Below are 18,353 nucleotides of genomic sequence, written 5' to 3'. Positions count from 1 at the left end.
AACAGAAGGGCGTTGAATGCCCAAAGCAGCAGGCAGGATGGTCTGATCGAAAACCTTCAGTGTTTCATCTGGATAGCTCTCCTCAGTTCTCTCCTTGCTGTTCCGTGATGGGAAAGAGAGCCAGTAGGGGGCAGAGGTTAGAGCAGGGATTCCCAACCAGGGTTCCGGGAGATCCTGGGGTTACGTGGTCTTTTCCGGAGGTTTGGATGGCCGCTGACATCACTAGACGTCACTGGGGCCCACTTCCCGTGTTGCTCTACATGCCCAGTCTCTTTTTCCACAAAAGAAATAATAAATGATCCATTGAAGGACTGGCTGGCTCCTGCATCTTACTTCTCTTAAGGGGCATGTCACCACTTCAGGAGTTCCCCAAAGCATGAACACTATTAGGGGGTTCCTCCTCTGCCAAGGAACCTTGCTAGTCTCCGGTCAGAAAAAGGGGAAATCTTCATTCCCAGCAGGTTAGTCCCCAGCAGGTTAGTCCCCACTGGGCAGGGCTTTCCTCTATAATAATTATTTTAAACCTTTAAAAACCTAAGACTTAATGTTCATTTATATATTTTAATCCTTCTGTAAACCGCCCTGAGCCTCTGCGGGTGGGTATAAATGGATAAATAAAAAATGCCCAGCCGAGCATCACTGGACATTTTGGGAGGGTCGAGGACCATATATGTTTAACCAATTTTAAAAATATATTAAAAATTAATTAACTCCCACCCGTTCGGGAAACCCTTCCAGGGCCATCAAGAAACCCCAGGGTTTCACGAAACCCTGAGTTAAAATACAGGACTGTACGTGAAGCCTCTTTTGCTAGGATGTTTGAGAAGAGCATCTTTCACTCGGTTGAGGGCTTTGTCTCTGCTGAAGGATCCAGCCCCCTCCTGCCTCCAGCCTTCCCTGTCCCTTCCCTGTACCTGGCAGACGTAGGGCATCTCTCCCGGCTTGTGGGTGTCCTTCATGTGCTGCAGGAACATGGGCTCGCTCTCAAACGCCCACTCGCAGATCTTGCATTTTGCTGGAACAGAGAGGAAACATGTCGACTTCTTGGGAGAGAGCACCAAGGAATGAGGCCTGGGTAGGATTCTGTTTAGGATGGCGCTGTTGGGGGAGAAGTTGTGAACCAGACTCAAGGGGCTTAGGTCCAGGTGGGGGAGGAACTTTGCCAGTGACACACTGACAGAAGTGGTGCTGGCGTGTCTCCAGCAATGCTGGGGACACTCTGGCATTTGAGCAAAACTCTACTGTTTGACCATAAAGCATCACATAAATGCCAGACCATTCCCAGCATCCCCTGCCTGAAATTCTTAACTTGCTCAGGAGTCAAGGGGCTCCTTCTCAGAGTGAAAACTTCAGGTGCATGTTGGAGGGATACAAGATGGGTCCAAAGGAGGACATAAGAGGGGGCCTACTTGTTTCCTGCAGCTTTAGAGGGAAAGATGGCTTCAAAAGATGGGAAAGGTGGTTCCACTGAAATGGTAGAAAGCGTTTTCTGACGGCAAGGGCTATTCATAGATGGAAGGTGCTGCCTCGGAGGGTGGTGGGCTCTCCTCTGTTGGGAGTTTTGAGGAGGAGACAGGATGGGCACCTGTCAGGAGGGAGGGATTTTTACGTCCACAAGAAGGTGGAGGGCTAGACTAGATGGCCCTTGGTGATTTTTTCCAGCTCTGTGTGATCTGATCCAGAGGAAGGATCTGCCTCTCAGAACCAGAGAAGGTGAGGCTAGGGCCACATTATGACTTCTGTCATAATGATGCACTATTATTATTATTATTATTATTATTATTATTATTATTATCATCATCATTATCATTATTATTATTATTATTATTTTATTTATTTCCCGCCTCTCCCGATAGGCTCGAGGCGGGTCACAACAACGAATCCCATTAAAATTCCCATTAAAACATCAATCTACTAACATGATAGCTAAAAATCCCATCCCTCCCCCAATTATCAAAGAGGTGAAGAGGAAAGGATAGGGGAGTAGCGTACACTCCGACTCCTAGGGGGGGAGCGATGTCCCTGATTCGCTGACCCCACCCTCAACCATAGACCTGGTGGAAGAGCTCCGTTTTACAGGCCCTGCGGAAAGCTGACAAATCCCGCAGGGCCCACAGATCACCCGGGAGCTCATTCCACCAGGTAGGGACCAGGACCGAAAAGGCCCTGGCCCTGGTTGAGGCTAGGCGCGCTTCCTTTGGGCCGGGGACGACCTTTGTGAGCCCCTCCTGCCATAATATCAATATAAACAAAGTATTTCTGAAATGGCTTTAAACACTTTAGCCTTTTACATTTTTGTTTCAATTTTAGGCAACATTCAATAGATATTCAGGGATAACAACCAGACAGTCCAACTTCCACAGGAACTGATCTCTGTTCCCTGGAGAGCAACGATAATTCCGGGTTTCCAGACACTCCCAGGAGGTTGGACACCCTAGAGCAGGGGTAGTCAAACTGCGGCCCTCCAGATGTCCATGGACTACAATTCCCATGAGCCCCTGCCAGCAAATGCATGTCCATGGACATCTGGAAGGCCGCAGTTTGACTACCCCTGCCCTAGAGAGAGGGGGTCGCACCTGTGATCATGCACGCTTCAGGCACACCAAAACACGGCTGGAGCCCTGAAGCACCATTTTAATGGCTTTCGTGTAGAAATGACTCAATACTTGTTATTGTCAAGAAGGTCCCCCCAATGTGCCTTTCTCTGCTGTGAAGGACAACAGACCTCAGAAGAAGCAGCCTTGCTCAATATCCCCACTGTATGCTTGTAGGGGGCGGAGGGGGATGGCCATCGACATGGCAGTCCCGCTCTCTCTCTGCCCTGCCCTGAGATCCCGGGAGAGGCGGGACTTACTGGTCGATTCGTAAGGGCTGTGCACGTTTTCCAAGTGGCACTGTAGCTGGAAGGGAGTGTTGAATTGCCGGTAGCAGTGCTGGCAGATGGTGTGGACGTCCACTTCCCCGTTCTGCTGATCCAGTTCGACGTGGTGCTTCATGTGGTTCATAAACCTGGGCAGGAGAAAGCAGAAGTCGACGCTGATGAGCGTTGCAGGGGGAAAGCTTTGGCCTTTGAGGCCCTACGCCCAGGATTCCCAACCAGGGTTCTGTGAGAGCTCCCCGGGGGTTCTGCCGCCGTTCCCAGAATTTTGGATAGCTGCTGTCATCAAGACTTCACTGGATTCCACTTCCCCTGTTGCTCTACGGCAGGGATAGTCAACCTGTGGTCTTCCAGATGTCCATGGACTACAATTCCCATGAGCCCCTGCCAGCGAATGCTGGCAGGGGCTCATGGGAATTGTAGTCCACGAAGATCTGGAGGACCACAGGTTGACTACCCCTGCTCTACAGGCCTAATCTCTTTCTCCACAATGGAAATTGTAAAGGATTGACTGATCAATCGATTGGCTGGCTCCCGCATCTCGCTTCTACACGCACTCCTCTGAAGGGGCATGTCACCACTTCTGGGGTTCCTTGACGCCTGCCAAAAAATTTCAGGGGTTTCTCCGTAGTCAAAAAAGTTGAAAAAGGCTGCCTTCCCCAGTGATGTTCCTCTCTTTATCTTGAAAGCCAACCCACAAGTTCACAAGGTGCCACTGGTCTCATCATGTTCCAAAGTGGTTTCTGTAAAGGTCTTTGTCTCAGAATAAATTTTGTTACAATCAACACCTCCCCCCCCCTATTTTTGCCTCTCACAGGATTTTCTCAAATCCACCTGGAGGACGGCGGCCCTATCATAGAATCATAGAGTTGGCAGGGGCCATACAGGCCATCTAGTCCAACCCCCTGCTCATGTGATATCCATGTGATACGTTCAGGTTGACTAACACCTTGTCTGGCAAATCAAATGCCACCGTGTGACACAAAGTATTGGACTGGGTGGGCCTCTGTCCTGATCCAACATGGCTCCTTCTCTCTTCTTACGTTCAAAGGAGAAAATAATTCACAGGATTCCCCCCCAACCCCGCAGGCAATCTACAAAACCACAAGCACAAATGTCCCCAACACACAAAGCTCTTCAGAGAACTGGCTTCCCACCGGCCGCAGTCCTTACCGTATGTTATTCTTGAGCCTCTTGGTACAGTGCGGACACCGGAAGGACGTCGGCACCTTGGGGAAATTCAGCAGCTGGTTGACCTTGCCGCCGTCCCTGCCGTAGTAGAAGTCGTCCACCAGCATGATCAGTTTGCTCTGAGCCCCGTCGCCTGTGCCGTCGCCTTGCTCGGAGACCCTGGCCGGCGGGGAGAGCGCGGGGATGGGGGTGGAGGAAGGGGGCGAGGCGACGGCGGCGTTCTTCTCTGGAGAGGAGGGCTTGGGGGACTGGATATTTGGTTCAGACTCGGAGGGCTTCCCTTTCTTGAGGAATTCCACCATTTCAGGGCAGCAGTACTGGAAGAAGCAAGGACAAGGTTGACAGGGTTTGCGACACCGAGGGACAGGAGCGTACGCGGAGCAGTCGCGCATGCGACTGGTTTCCTCCACGTGCCCGGGTTCATTTAACGAGCTGGTCTGAGAGTATGGAGGTTGTTTGGCATGCAGCCGTTGCTGAGGTCCCTTGCTGCTTCGTGCAAGGCTGTCTGAGGGAGCCATTTCAGAGGGTCTCTGTCCTCAAATACGACCTCTCATCTCCCTCTGTCTCCACTTCCCAACACTACCCTCCTGCCAGCCAACAGCAATGGGATGGCTCCATCTGACTTTCCTGCTGGTGCAAAAGACAGGGAGGGGGTCTGTCAGGCAATGTGCCCCCAGGGCTTCCTCTTGAGGATCAGTTCTAACTGGTTCCACCTCCAGGGGTTTCTAACTGGGCCCTGGGAGCCCACAGGCCTCTTCTCATCTTCCAGGCCAAAGTATGGAAGGGGCCAATTGGCTTTGCGGGATGTGCGGGGGAGAATTAGAGTGGTGAGGTACTTTTCTAGAGGGTTCCCCCTTTCCCCAAATACTAGAGCTCAAGGAAGCTGATGGGCATTCAATTCCGGGCAGACTAAAGGAAATGCTACTTTACACAGAGAGTGATTAAAATGTGGAAAAAATTGCCAGAGGATGTTCTGGTGGTCACAGGAACAAACAGCTTAAAATGGGATTGGATAGAAGGATGAAGTCTAGCCATGGTGACTGGGAACCTTCACATTTATAGGCAGTCAGCCTCTGAAATCCTTGTGTTAGGAGGCAACGTCAGAGGAAGGCCCCTATGCTCTGTTGTTGCTCTGTCTCCACTGTGTGGAACGGTAGGCTTGATTAGGTCCAACAGGGCTCATCTGATGTTCCTATGAAGGCCTCAGTTATTGGCTCTCTAGAGGGACTGACTGGCCACTGTGAGAGACAGGAGGCTGGACTGGATGGACCCCTGGTCTGATCCAAAAGGGCTTTTCTGATGTTCTTATCACAGGAGGGCCTTGGCCTGCATGCCCTGTTGTTGAACCTCCAATGGAAGTGGTTGGCCCCTGTGTGAGAGAGGATGCTGGACTGGATGGAACCTTACGGGGCTCTTCTGATGTTCATAAAGTGATTCTGGGAGTCTATCCGAACAGCAGCTTCTGATGTTCTTATCACGGGAAGGCCTCAGTCCTCATGCCCTGTTGTTGTGCCTTACAGTATCTGCCTGGCCCCTGTGTGGAACAGGATGCTGGACCAAAGAGACCACTGGAATGATCCATCAGGGCCCTTCTGAGACTTTTACCTCCACATTTAGAGGCAGCCAACCTCTGAATCTCAGTGCAAGCAGGCAATGTCAGGGGGAGGCCTCAGCCTCTCTGCCCGGCTCTTGGCCTTCTAGCGGAACTGGTTGGCCACTGTGTGAGACGGGAGGCTGGACTACGCAGACCTCGGGTCTGATCCAGCAGACCTCTTCTTACGTTCTTCTAAATGGAGCTTCAGTTGTCATTGCTAACAGTCGCCTGCAGGCCCCTTTTCCTCCAGAAAACCGTTTCCCTCTTTTTTAAAAAAGCCCTGGAAACCGGCAGCTGTAAATACGTCCCTTTTCAGGTGGTAGAGCATTAAAGCATCAGTACTCTGCCTGGGCCCCCAGTTATCTGGGAGAAAGGGAGGCTTTTAGTGGTTTAAAAAAAAACACCCAGTGGCAATCAGTTCCGCATGCTAGGCCATTCATTGTGCCAAAGAGGACTTCCTCTTCTGAGTCTCAGTCTTACCTCCCCTTATTGGGTGAGGAGCATGCCCACACATCTGCAATGATATCCTAATAGGGTTGGGCACTTTGGCGCACCTCGGTGATCGCAGAAGCCTGAAGCGGGCAGCGCCGTGCAGGGGTGGTGCTAGCGTACCAGCTAGCGCCCGCACGCACACACAGAGCTCTGCGCCTGCATGTGGGTGCCTGCTGGCGTGCCGGCACCGCCCTTTCCCTCCGCCCCGCGACGCTGGCTGCCTCGGGCTTCCTTGATTGCTGAGGCAGCTGTGGCACACTGAAGCCCTCAAGCCGATATCCTAATATTCATCTAAGGCAGTGGTCTCCAACCTTTTTATCACCGGGGACCGGTCAACGCTTGACAATTTTACTGATCCCCGGGGGGGGGGGGAGTCTTTTGCCAAGGGATGTCACCGCCGCCTGAGCCCCTGCTCCACTGGCTTTCTCACCGGTGCCCCTGACTTTCCACTGCCCGCTGGGGGGCGCTGCCAGCAGCAGAGTGGCAGGGCAGCCCCCGAGGCAGCAGCCGGGGATGAGGAGGAGCCGCGGCCCCGTATCGACTGATCCACAGACCGGTACCGGTCCCCGGACCGGGGGTTGGGGACCACTGATCTAAGGCACCTTCATCTCCATCATCATTATTAGATTTATTAACCTCTCTAGGCTTGGGGGAGGCATGCAAGATCTGTTTTCTACACTGCTGTTGAAATCAGAAGATAAAAACCATAATAATGAATAAATAAATGTCCGCTCTGGGGTCAGCCAAGCCGAGGTCTCCGAAGTCCCCCTCTCGGGAGGGGAGGGGAGGGGCTACTTACGCACATATGGCCTCTTAAAGCTTCAGTGACTCTGAACTGGGCGTTGCACCTCGGACAGACTTTCTTTCCACTGTCCTGCAAATCGAAGGCGGGGATTGGAGAAGAACTGACTGTAGCCGGGAAAGAAAAAAGGAGAGCGGTCAAGGCTTTACTACTTAAGATTTGGGTTTTTTTTTTGGGGGTGCTGTTCCCCAAAGAGGAATTAAAAAAAAAAAAAACATTCCTGAATCAAATGCAGGAATATTGGAAAACACCGAAATTTTTCAGGCTCAATATACGCAATCCACAAAAAAAATACTGTTTAAAAACAACAACAACAACACAACTCTAGATGGGGCAGTTCTCCCTTTTCCATGCGGACGGATAACGGGTAATGTTGCTCGTTGCCGAGACCTGAGATGCTTTTGACCGCTGACGTTTGGCGAATTCTCCGGGCCCCGGCAGAGCTCACCTTTCATGGATGAGGATTCGGACAAATTCCCTCTCTGGGAGCCGTGGGCGGGGCTGTTGTTGGAGACGACGATGGGTCCTGAGCTTTGGCCGAGCGAAGGGACGGTGTTCAGGGTGTTCACCAGCTTTGCCACCTCGTTGTTGTTCTCACCTGTCACGCCGGGCCTTTTCACCGTCACGAAGCTGGCAATGCTCACTGTCGGAGGGAAAGGGGGTATTTTTCTCACTCTCAAGAGGAAGGTGCAGACATGTAAGAAGCAAAACTCTGAGCTCATGGCGGATGGTTACGCCCAGGCACCCCTCAGACAAAGCAGGAAGCAGCAAAACCACGTTCCCCCTCTCTGAAATACAAAACTGAGCTACAAGGTGTCCAGGGCTGCATTCCTTTCTTCTGACTGAGGGTGCTGGGACCAGCGGGCAGGATAAAAACATCCTTCCCCAAATCCCATGGAAAGTCACACAGTGAAAGCCTCAGCCTGACCCTTCCTGGAAACCTCAGCAGCCTCCCGCTGGAAAAGGTAAAGGTATCCCCTGTGGAAGCACCGAGTCATGTCTGACCCTTGGGGTGACGCCCTCTAGCGTTTTCATGGTAGACTCAATACGGGGTGGTTTGCCAGTGCCTTCCCCAGTCATTACCGTTTACTCCCCAGCAAGCTGGGTCCTCATTTTACCGACCTCGGAAGGAGGGAAGGCTGAGTTAACCTTGAGCCAGCTGCTGGGATTGAACTCCCAGCCTCATGGGCAGAGCTTTCAGACTGCATGTCGGCTGCCTTACCACTCTGCGCCACAAGAGGCTCTTTCCCACTGGAAAACCAGAATTTAATTATGGAGGCATAAAATCATAAGCCCTGCTGGATCAGCCCAGTGAGGGTCCATGTAGCCCAGCCTCCTGCCTCACACAGTGGCCGACCAGTTCCTCTTAATGGCCAACAACAGGACATAGAGGCCAAGGACTTCCCGCAATGTTACCTCCTGGGATTCAAAGGATTAATGCCTCTGAATGTGGGGGTTCCCCTCAGTCACCATGGCATCATTGGTCACTCTTGCTGCTTCCAAAAACTAGGATTGTCAACGGCTTAAAGGATATCTGCCTCATTTGTCCCTTGCGCGTGACCCATTCAGTTAAACTCTTTGGGATACAACTAAAAGGTCAATGTGAGTGCATTTTGAGAGATGGACAGACACAGAACAGCACATGCAATTTCATAAAGAAGAGCTACCAGGCCTGGGGCTCAATTTGTTCTACTAATGACAGTGCCCACCCGGGGGAGGGGGGCTTGTGAATCAGGGGAAGGGTCCTTGAGGTGGGGAAAGCCCCACTGTTAGTGGAAGGAATCTATAGAAGCAACCCCTCTTGGTGTGAATTTTCTTATTCACTCCCTGCTACATTGACACAAGAGACAACCACTTAATTTGCAGGCCTGCCGGTCACCCTCTCCCTGCAACTAATTAAGAAAAGGATGCGACTGATTTCTTTAGCAATGAACTTCTGTGTCCTGTTGTTGGGCTCTTCCAATGTCCTTATCAATGTCCTCTGTGCCCTGTTCTTTGCCCTCTACAGCAGTGGACCCCAACCTTTTTATCACCGGGGATCGGTCAACGGTTGACAATTTTACTGAGGCCCGGGGGTGGGGTAGTCTACCGCTGCTGCCTGAGCCCCTGCTCCGCTTGCTTTCCTGCTGGTGCCCCTGACCTCTCGCCACCCACTAGGGGGCGCTGCCAGCAGCAGCAGTGAAGTGCCACGCCAAGGGGAAGCCCCAGCCATGGCGGCTGCCGAAGAGAACCAAAGGTGAGCCAGCTGCAGAGTGGCAGGGCAGCCCCCGAGGCAGCAGCTGGGGAGGAAGACGAAGAGGAGCCATGGCCCGGTACCGACTGATCTACGGCCTGGTATCGGTCTCCGGACCGGGGGTTGGGGACCGCTGCTCAGGTTGGGGACCTGAATGGCCACTTGGTGGGACAGGATATTGGACTGGATGGACCACTGGTCTGATCCAGTAGGGCTCTTCTGATGTTCTTGTAACAGGTATAGCATGAAGAAAGAGAAAAGGAGGATTGGGGTGGAAGAAAGAAACATTTTCTTTCAAGAGAGCTAATTCTGGGGAACCAAAAATATCCCGAGCCCCTCGTCCCTGGCATGTTACAAATATTTTGCTCTATCTCAGAAATAGAACATGGACTTGGGGATAAAAGCTCCCAAAATGAAGCTTACAGCTACCTATTGAAGGTCCCCCTGTTCTCCCCCTTCCTGTCAATGGAGGAGGAATCTAATATTGACTGCAATTTGAGAAAGGAGCTGTCAATAGGAAGTTGGTGTGTTTGTAAGACTGCAGCAACGCAGTGTGAATTTTCTGCTACGCGCGTTTTAAATTCTTAGCCGGCTTGGTGGCCCTTGCAGGGCGGAAATGCAAGATACAAATGTTGCAAAGAAATAGATAAGGTCATGCACTCCTGTGGGATAGGGCGGAGGGGGGGGACGGGACGGGACTCTACAGACAAATGAAATGAGAATAGATGTGTCTTTCTTTTCTCAAGTTTTTCCTCTTACCTAATTTGGGGTTAGTAGCTTGAGAGGATTGCCCTGGCTGCTGTACAGTTAACTGTCCCAATGCTGCTGGCTGCGTTGAAGAGGCAGTGGTGGAGATGCTGGGGGTGGACTTACTTTGCGGCTGCGCCTGGGACTGCGGTACCGTGCTCCGGATGGTAAGGGTGGCCGGGATGACCGTCGTGAACGTGTTGGAGGACGGTCGGACCGGCATGGTCGGCCCTGGTCTCACCTGGGCCACTTGGGAGAAGACCTGAGGGACGCCGACGGTGGGCTTCACAAACTGGGTACCTGGGGCTTGGGAGGAAAAAAGGACAGAGAGGCCTGTTAGATCCCTGGGAAAAGTTATCAGGGAAATTCTGACGGCTCCGGCAAAACAGGAGTCCTGCGGCACCTTACAAACAGACGTGTTTCCATTCTAGCATAAGATACTTTGACGGTTCTAGACCGCAGAACTTATAGAATCATAGAGTTGGAAGGGGCCATACAGGCCATCTAGTCCAACCCCCTGCTCAACGCAGGATCAGCCCAAAGCATCCTAAAGCATCCAAGAAAAGTGTGCATCCAACCTTTGCTTGAAGACTGCCAGTGAGGGGGAGCTCACCACCTCCTTAGGCAGCCTATTCCACTGCTGGACTACTCTGACTGTGAAAATCTTTTTCCTGATATCTAGCCTATATCGTTGTACTTGAAGTTTAAACCCATTACTGCGTGTCCTTTCCTCTGCAGCCAGCAGAAACAGCATCCTGCCCTCCTCCAAGTGACAACCTTTCAAATACTTAAAGAGGGCTATCATGTCCCCTCTCAACCTCCTTTTCTCCAGGCTGAATATTCCCAAGTCCCTCAACCTATCTTCATAGGGCTTGGTCCCTTGGCCCCAGATCATCTTCGTCGCTCTCCTCTGTACCCTTTCAATTTTATCGACGTCCTTCTTGAAGTGAGGCCTCCAGAACTGCACACAGTACTCCAGGTGTGGTCTGACCAGTGCCGTATACAATGGGACTATGATATCTATGACAACTTCAAGTCAGGAAAAATGTTTTGGGGAGATTTTTAGGTGCCATGAGATTCCTCTTCGTAAACTACTACATTTTCCCTCCCCGAACCTCGCCCTCCCAAAGATTCACTCCGAAAGCTACAGGAGTTTTCCAGTCAGCTGCTGAAATCCAGGAGGCGGAATTCAAACGGGTAGCCGTGTTGGTCTGAAGTAGCACAATAAAATAGCACCTTTAAGCCCAACAGAGATTTATTCAGGGTGTGAGCTTTGCTGGTTTTAAAGGTGCTACTGGACTCTGATTTTATCACGAGGAGGAAATGATCTTTGTAGTTGGGAGATCTATTGTGATTCCACAAGATGTCCATGAGTTCTTGGAGACCGACAAGGTTTTTGGAGTGTAAGCTTCTGAGAGTCAAGGTTCCCTCTGGCAATGATCTGGCAGATAACACTACCCAAAACTTATCCCCCCCCCATATTGTTGGCCTCCAAGGGATACTGGACTCCAGTCTAGCTGTATATAACATCTACGTTCCATCTGATAGGACAGGCACCCCTAGTATTTCTCTTTGAGGCATTGAGTGGGTAGGGGGGTTGAACGGGAAAGGGGAGGGAGTAAGGGTCTTTCCTGCCACTGGGTAAATTTTAGTAATTGTGGGGTTTTCAATTGTTTTTGTTTTTACTTTGTGGCGTCTTTATGACCCGCTGCGAGACGATCTCGAGAGCGGTGGGATATAAATAAAATAATAATAATGATAATTGTAAAAATTCAATAAACTCATATATAAGAAAAACATTTACAACTGTGATTCTAGTGCTCCACTATTATCCTCATTAACCTTTCCCCCAGCTGGTAGCATTGGCCAATTAGGCTGTCATGTTTGGGGGGGGGGAGGTATATCCTGGGAGGAGGGGGGAGGCCCACTGATCTTTTTCTTTGCTCTGGCATCAGCCATCTGCCTGCTGGGATAGTGCCGTTTTGCAGGCCCTGTGGCACTTTGAGAACCCCATCAGGGCCTGGATCTCTGCTGGCATCCAAGGATCATCACCACGACCAAGCTGGGTCCCTAGTCAGACCCCCCCCCCTTATTCCTCTGTCGTACCGGGCCAACTACAACCAGCTTGTTTCCAGGCATGGAGGGTAGGAGCAAGGTACGCAGAATGTTTTAATGTATTTTTAATGCTTTAGGATGCTTTGGGCTGATCCTGCGTTGAGCAGGGGGTTGGACTAGATGGCCTGTATGGCCCCTTCCAACTCTATGATTCTATGATTCTATTTTTAAAACTTATTGTATGACTTTTAGCTTATTGTATAAACTAGCGGTCCCCAACCTTTCTCAGGTCAGGGACCGCCTCCAGAGTGAGGGAAGAGCCGACGGCCTGGGTGCTGCGAAAACGTGCAAGCACAATTGCCGCGCATGCGTGTTTTCGCCACCAGGTGGCGCTAACGCGCACGCGCAGCAACTGCGTGTGCACGTTTTCTCCACTAGGGGGGGAAGGCAGGCGTGGCTGCCGGCGGCCCAGTACCGTGGCCTTCGCGGCCCGCCACCGGTCCGCGGACCGGGGGTTGATGACCCCTGGTATAAACCACCCCAAGATCGTGAGGAGAGGGGTGGCCTACAAATTGATAAACCAACTAACAAACCACCCACCAGGTTGGAGCCAGAGCTGGAAAAGCCCTGGCCTTGGTTGAGGCCAGACACATGGCTTCTCAGGGCCAGGGATCAACAGCAATTGATCATCTGAGTGATTTCCTGTGAGTGACCCTCAGATATTTTTGAATCTATTCCAACAGTGTTGAATGTCTTTGTAAACTGGGTTATAATTCCCTGTTGTCCCCCTCCAAATATGATACAACCCCATACTTAATTTCTAGACTGAAAAATTCTAGGGCCTGAAAACTTGGACCTTAGCCTGAGATGTGAGGACTCTTTTGGCTATTCACCATCATTTCAGAATGAACAAACTAGGTAAAGGTATCCCCTGTGCAAGCACCGGGTCCTGTCTGACCCTTGGGGTGACGCCCTCCAGCGTTTTCATGGCAGACTCAATACGGGGTGGTTTGCCAGTGCCTTCCCCAGTCATTACCGTTTACCCCCTTCCCCAGTCATTACCGTTTACTCATTTTACAGATCTCGGAAGGATGGAAGGCTGAGTTGACCTTGAGCCGGCTGCTGGGATCAAACTCCCAGCCTCATGGTCAGAGCTTCAGACTGCATGTCGGCTGCCTTACCACTCTGCGCCACAAGAGGCTCTATGAACAAACTAGCCCTTAGTAAAAAAGGCCTGTAGCTAAGTAGCAAAGCAGTCATGGTTCCAGGCACTAAACAACATGATACATTGTTGTTTAGAGGATTTCAAATGGCAGGTGTTCGGAAAGTCCCTAAGTTTGTCCAAGGCAACCTCCTATATTTACTGAATACTGTTTTGTCGTCTTGGCAAGGAGTTTAAGCACTGATGGTCTCCTTCCCTTTTTCTTAGCTTTTTTCCATTCCAGTTTCCCCCCAGCTATTTCCAATAACGTCCAGTCTTCTTGCATTCTTTGTAAACTCAACGAAAGCCCCTCAATAGATTAAAAACTGAGCAAATTCCGAACAGTGCAATCATAGAGGGAGAAAGATCAAGATGGATGGCCATGTTCATCTGTCTGCTGCAAGAGAAAAGAGCCAGAGCCCAGGAGCACCTTCAAGATTAATACAATTTGGGACAGATCAAGACGGGTGGCCAGGTGAGTCTGTCTGTAGCAGCAAAGAACAGCCAGAGTCCAGGAGTCCCTTCAAGACTAATCCCATTTAGGATAGATCAAGATGGGTGGCCGGGTCAGTCTATAGCAGTAGAAAAGAGCCGGAGCTCAAGAACACTTACTAACCAAATTTGCGCTGGATCAAGAGAGGTAACCATGTCAGTCTATCTGTAGCAGTAAAAAAGAGCCAGAGTCCAGGAGCCCCTTTAAGAGGAACACTTGTAAACGGCCCTGAGCCTCTAGGGAAGGGCAGGCTAAAATACAAGAATACATAAATAAATTACTCATCTAAGTTCATCCCCTGACACAATTTTTGTTAACCTTTAAGGTGCCACAGGACCTTTGCTCTTTTCTACTGCTAAGGGGGAAAAGTCAGCGAGGCTTAGAAGGGCCTAATTCTGCTTAGGGTCACCCTCCAAACAGCAGATGGGGTCATGGCTCAGTGGTCTGAGCATTTCCTTGGCATGCAGAAGGCCCCGGGTTTAACCTCCAGCTTTGCCAGTTAAAACCATCAGGCCTGAAGTGGCATGAAAAATCTCAGCCTGAGTCCCTGAAGAGCTGCTGCCAGTCTGCATAGACAACACTGAGACTGATCTTGAGAGCCCAGTGCTCTGATTCATAGAATCGTAGAATCATAGAGTTGGAAGGGGCCATACAGGCCATCTAGTCCAACCCCCTGCTCAACGCAGGATCAGCCCTAAGCATCCTAAAGCCTCCAAGAAAAGTAGGTATCCAGCCTTTGCTTGAAGACTGCCAGTGAGGGGGAGCTCACCACCTCCTTAGGCAGCCTATTCCACTCCTGAACTACTCTGACTGTGAAAAAAAATTTTTTCAGGATAAGGCAGCTTCATGTGTTCAAACTACACCCAGGACACAGTCGTAGTGAACTGTCGGTTTGGTGCAAATGCGCCAGAGCTGTTCTCACCTCCTCTTTTCCCATCTGCACACCTCTTGCTTTCGTCCCATTTCCCTGTTTCTGTGACGGCCTTACCTGGGACTAGCGTGATGGGCCTCACCGTCTGGCCTTGCTGGACATTCAGGACAATCCCCACCTGATTCATGGTGTTTTGTACTGGCCGGACGTTCCGCACGGGGAAACCCTGTGTCAGAGATGCAAAACAAGGAGCTTGACTAGGTCTGTTTCAACAATAGGGTCATAATTCTGTGGCAATGCAGGAAGTGGCACTGGAAAAATAGTACAGCTTCCTAAGGATCATAGAACTGGAAGGGGCCATACAGGGCATCTAGCCCAGTGGTCCCCAACCTTTATGAAGCTGGGGACCGGCAGGGCATCAGGCCGCGCCCGCAGGGACTGCACCCACGCGGGCCATGCCCGCGCATCGGGCTGCACCCACGCCCGCGCATCGGGCCGCACCCGTGGGCCGTGCCTGCGCATCGGGCTGCGCGGGCGCGGCCCACACAGGCGCGGCCCGGCCCTTATTCCCTCTCCCCGCCCTCCCGCAGTAAGAAGCTTCCCGGGCCGCAAGCTTGCGGCCTGGGAGGTTTTTTACTGCGGGGGAGGGGGGGCGGAGAGAGGGAGCCGCAGCCCGGCACCATGGCCTTTGCGGCCCGGCACCGGGCCGCGGCCCGCAGGTTGGGGACCACTGATCTAGCCCAACCCCCTGCTCAACGCAGGATTAGCCTAAAAGAGTGTCTGTCCAGCCACTGCTTGAAGACAGCCAGCAAGAGGCCACTCACCACTTCCCTTACTGCAGTGGTCCCCAACCTTTTTTTGGCTGGGGACGGGCAGGGCGACGCCCGAGCATCGCGCATGCGCGGCCGGGCCACACATGCGCGGCGCAGCCCTTATTCCCTCTCCCCCCCCTCCCGCAGTAAGAAGCTTCCCGGGTCGCAAGTTTGCGGCCTGGGAAGTTTTTTACTGCGCGGGGGGGGGGGGGGGCGGGGAGAGGGAACCGCGGCCCGGCGCCCTGGCCTTCGCGGCCCGGCACCGGGCCAAGGACCGCAGGTTGGGGACCATTGCCTTACTGTAATCCCCACCTAAGAAACCCAGTGGGTACCTTTCCACCCAGAATCCTCAACCTTTTTTATTGGCCACAAGCCTCTTAGGAGCTCATTCCAGGTTCCAGGCCCCCCTGCAGTAGGCTGTCCACTTGTGCTCACCTAGGCTAAAAAAGGCCTAAGCTAAGAGTGAACCAACTATACACAGGACTCCAGGTGTGGACTCATATAGTGTGGACTCATCTTAGACCTTTTGACCAACAGGCATGTGTGTTCATTCCCCCTCCCCCTTCAAATGTATTCATTCATGCACACACAAATGGATGGGTTACATGATTTCTTTTTCTTTCCCTTAACAAAGGTCAAACTCTGTAGCAATTCATGATACCATACATGACTTCAGCACAGTTGCCAGCCCCCCACCTAAACCCATGCCCCTTCTCACGTTTTTTAGTGTGTGATCCCCTTCAAATGTGCCAGTCCCCCTCCCAAGGGAGCCATATAGCCCCTTATGGGAACAGCTGATCCAAACCCATTATTGTGAATCTTGTCTTCTGCTGCCAACAGGAACATCTCCCCACGCTCCTCTGGCAGCCTTTCAAATATACCAAGAGAGCTGTTATATCCCCCCTCAGCCTGCCCTTCTCCAGAATGAACTTTCCCAAAAACCCTTGGCCTTTCCTCATAGAGCTGGGTCACCAGGTCCCTGATCATCCTCATCGCTCTCCTCTGCACCCACATCCCTTTTGAAGTCAGAACTCTAGAACTGCACACAGGACTCCAGGTGCGAGCTGACCAGGGTGGTCTACGGCAGGACTCTGACATCTGGATGTTATGCCCCTCTGAGCTTTCATTGATTAAAAACACAGGCTTCTTTATCCAGCGGCCAGCCCTAGCTAGCAGTGGTCGAAAAAGAAGATTAAGAACCAATGTTTGTCAAGCTCCTGTTGGTGATTCTCATGTGCCAAAAGTACCTGACCATTAACAGTCCTTGCCTGGCTGGCATAGGGCTGCGTGGCAAAAGATGGAGGAACTTCGTAAGGTGCCCTCACCTGCGTTGTGATGAAGATGGGCTGGCTGGTCACGGGGGCGTTGGTGACATGGTTGGCATTCTGCATGACCTGCACAGGCCGGAGGACCGGCTGGGTCACCACGGTGCTTAGGCCAGAGGCAGGGCTCTGCGTGAGGATTAGTGGCTGCCCACCTTGCTGAACCAGAGGAGTGCCGCCTGGAGGGGGAAGAGAGAGAGAGAGAAAACAAGAATTACAGAGACGTATCTTCTGCTACCTTGGCTACAAAGAAAGGTCATCAGTCCTACAAGCAGAACTTGTTGCAAATGGCGCATGTTTTTTACATCACCAGCATTGTGTGTCATCAACCCGCAGCCTGCATAATGCTGTTTCAAACTGTTATCCTTCTCTCACCTTGCTTAAACGAAGGACGGAGTCCAGGGAAACTTCCTAACTGCTGCCTTTTGGGGATTGGAAAAGACCCCCTCCCTACTCCAACTACTCCACACAGCCAATCACCCCACTTCAAAGAAAAAGACCCCTCCATAATTGAGAGGAGAGCCTAATGGCAGGGTCGCAGTTTATTATATATATTTAATAAAATAATTTAGTTATAATGAAATTTCTATACTGCCCCTCTCATTGTTGGCTCAGTTCACATTTATTTATTTTATTTATTTCTGGGATTTATTGTCCATCCTATTTTGGGGAATTTAGGGTGGATTAAGGATACATCTGCTTGTTAACTCTCCCAGTTTTGACACGGCTATTTCCTTCCCTAAGCCCCACTGAATGAAGCCCAGACAAAAGGCAACCTTATAAACTATTTTTGTGGTTTCTGTTTGATCCTTGAGTCTGTTAAACATCTTCATTATGCTGTATGCTAATTTACTGCCCACTTTCTACCTATATGTATGGACTGATAATTCCCATTTCATTATATCTCAGGTGTGCATGCACACCTAAAACTTTGTTAATCTTAAAGGTGCTACTAAACTCAAACTTTTTACTACTGTAAATCCAGTTGACTAGTGATTAGTAGCTACCTACTTAGTACATTTTTATCCTGCCCGTCCTCTACAGCTGCCTTCTCACTAGTAAAATCAAAATGCTTTATACAAAATAGGCAGATTGGCCAAATAGGTACAAGAAAGCATGCCTGCTTTCTCTTCTGTTACATATGCCCCTCCTCACAAGAGCATTAAGTCTGAGTAATCAGGGTCCCCAGTCCCAAGAAGTAAAACGGGCCTCAGCCAGGGCTTTTCCCCCTCCTGCCTGCTGGAACACTCTACCAGGTGAGATCAGGGCCCTCTGGGATTTCAACAGAGAGTCCCCAAGACAGAGGTGTTCCAGCAGGCTTATGGTTGAGGCCAGCGAATTAGCATTGCAAGAGGCTGGGCTCTCTACCTGAGAATCATCCATCCATCCTGGCCCCGACCTGGTAGAATGAGCTCCCGGGTGAATTGTGGGCCCTGCGGGAGCTTTCTGCGTTCTGCAAGGCCTGCAAAATGGAGCTCTTCTGCCAGATCTTTGGTTGAAGCCAGAGCAGTGAGGAAGATCATGCCCCCCCCCCCCGGGCTGGTGTTAGCACCTGGGCATTGCTCCCCGATAGTAGGTATTAGTATTCGGTGCGGGGCTTGTGTTATTTCGCCTGTTCGATGTGTATTTTTATATTGTATCGGTATGTCCTATTAATGGGGG

General features: G+C 51.2%; 1 protein-coding gene across 2 annotated transcripts in view; it reads right to left on the bottom strand.

Moving 5' to 3' along the window:
• The window catches only part of POGZ (pogo transposable element derived with ZNF domain), a 65,107-nt gene that overhangs the window by 15,973 nt on the left and 30,781 nt on the right, over positions 1-18,353 (bottom strand). Inside the window, exons 4-11 of one of the 2 annotated variants that reach the window (XM_077320340.1) lie at positions 16,695-16,870; positions 14,675-14,783; positions 9,950-10,243; positions 7,406-7,600; positions 6,955-7,064; positions 4,052-4,386; positions 2,855-3,009; positions 915-1,015 (exon numbers count right to left, since the gene is read on the bottom strand). In XM_077320340.1, coding sequence (XP_077176455.1) covers positions 915-1,015; positions 2,855-3,009; positions 4,052-4,386; positions 6,955-7,064; positions 7,406-7,600; positions 9,950-10,243; positions 14,675-14,783; positions 16,695-16,870 — 1,475 coding nt within the window. The remainder of the gene's footprint in view (positions 1-914; positions 1,016-2,854; positions 3,010-4,051; positions 4,387-6,954; positions 7,065-7,405; positions 7,601-9,949; positions 10,244-14,674; positions 14,784-16,694; positions 16,871-18,353) is intronic. The other variant, XM_077320350.1, reaches the window with a different exon arrangement.

Source organism: Paroedura picta, chromosome 1, assembly GCF_049243985.1.
Source record: "Paroedura picta isolate Pp20150507F chromosome 1, Ppicta_v3.0, whole genome shotgun sequence".
Taxonomy (NCBI): domain Eukaryota; kingdom Metazoa; phylum Chordata; class Lepidosauria; order Squamata; family Gekkonidae; genus Paroedura; species Paroedura picta.
Note: the sequence above shows the minus strand (reverse complement) of the source record. Positions and strands in the feature narration are given on the sequence as shown.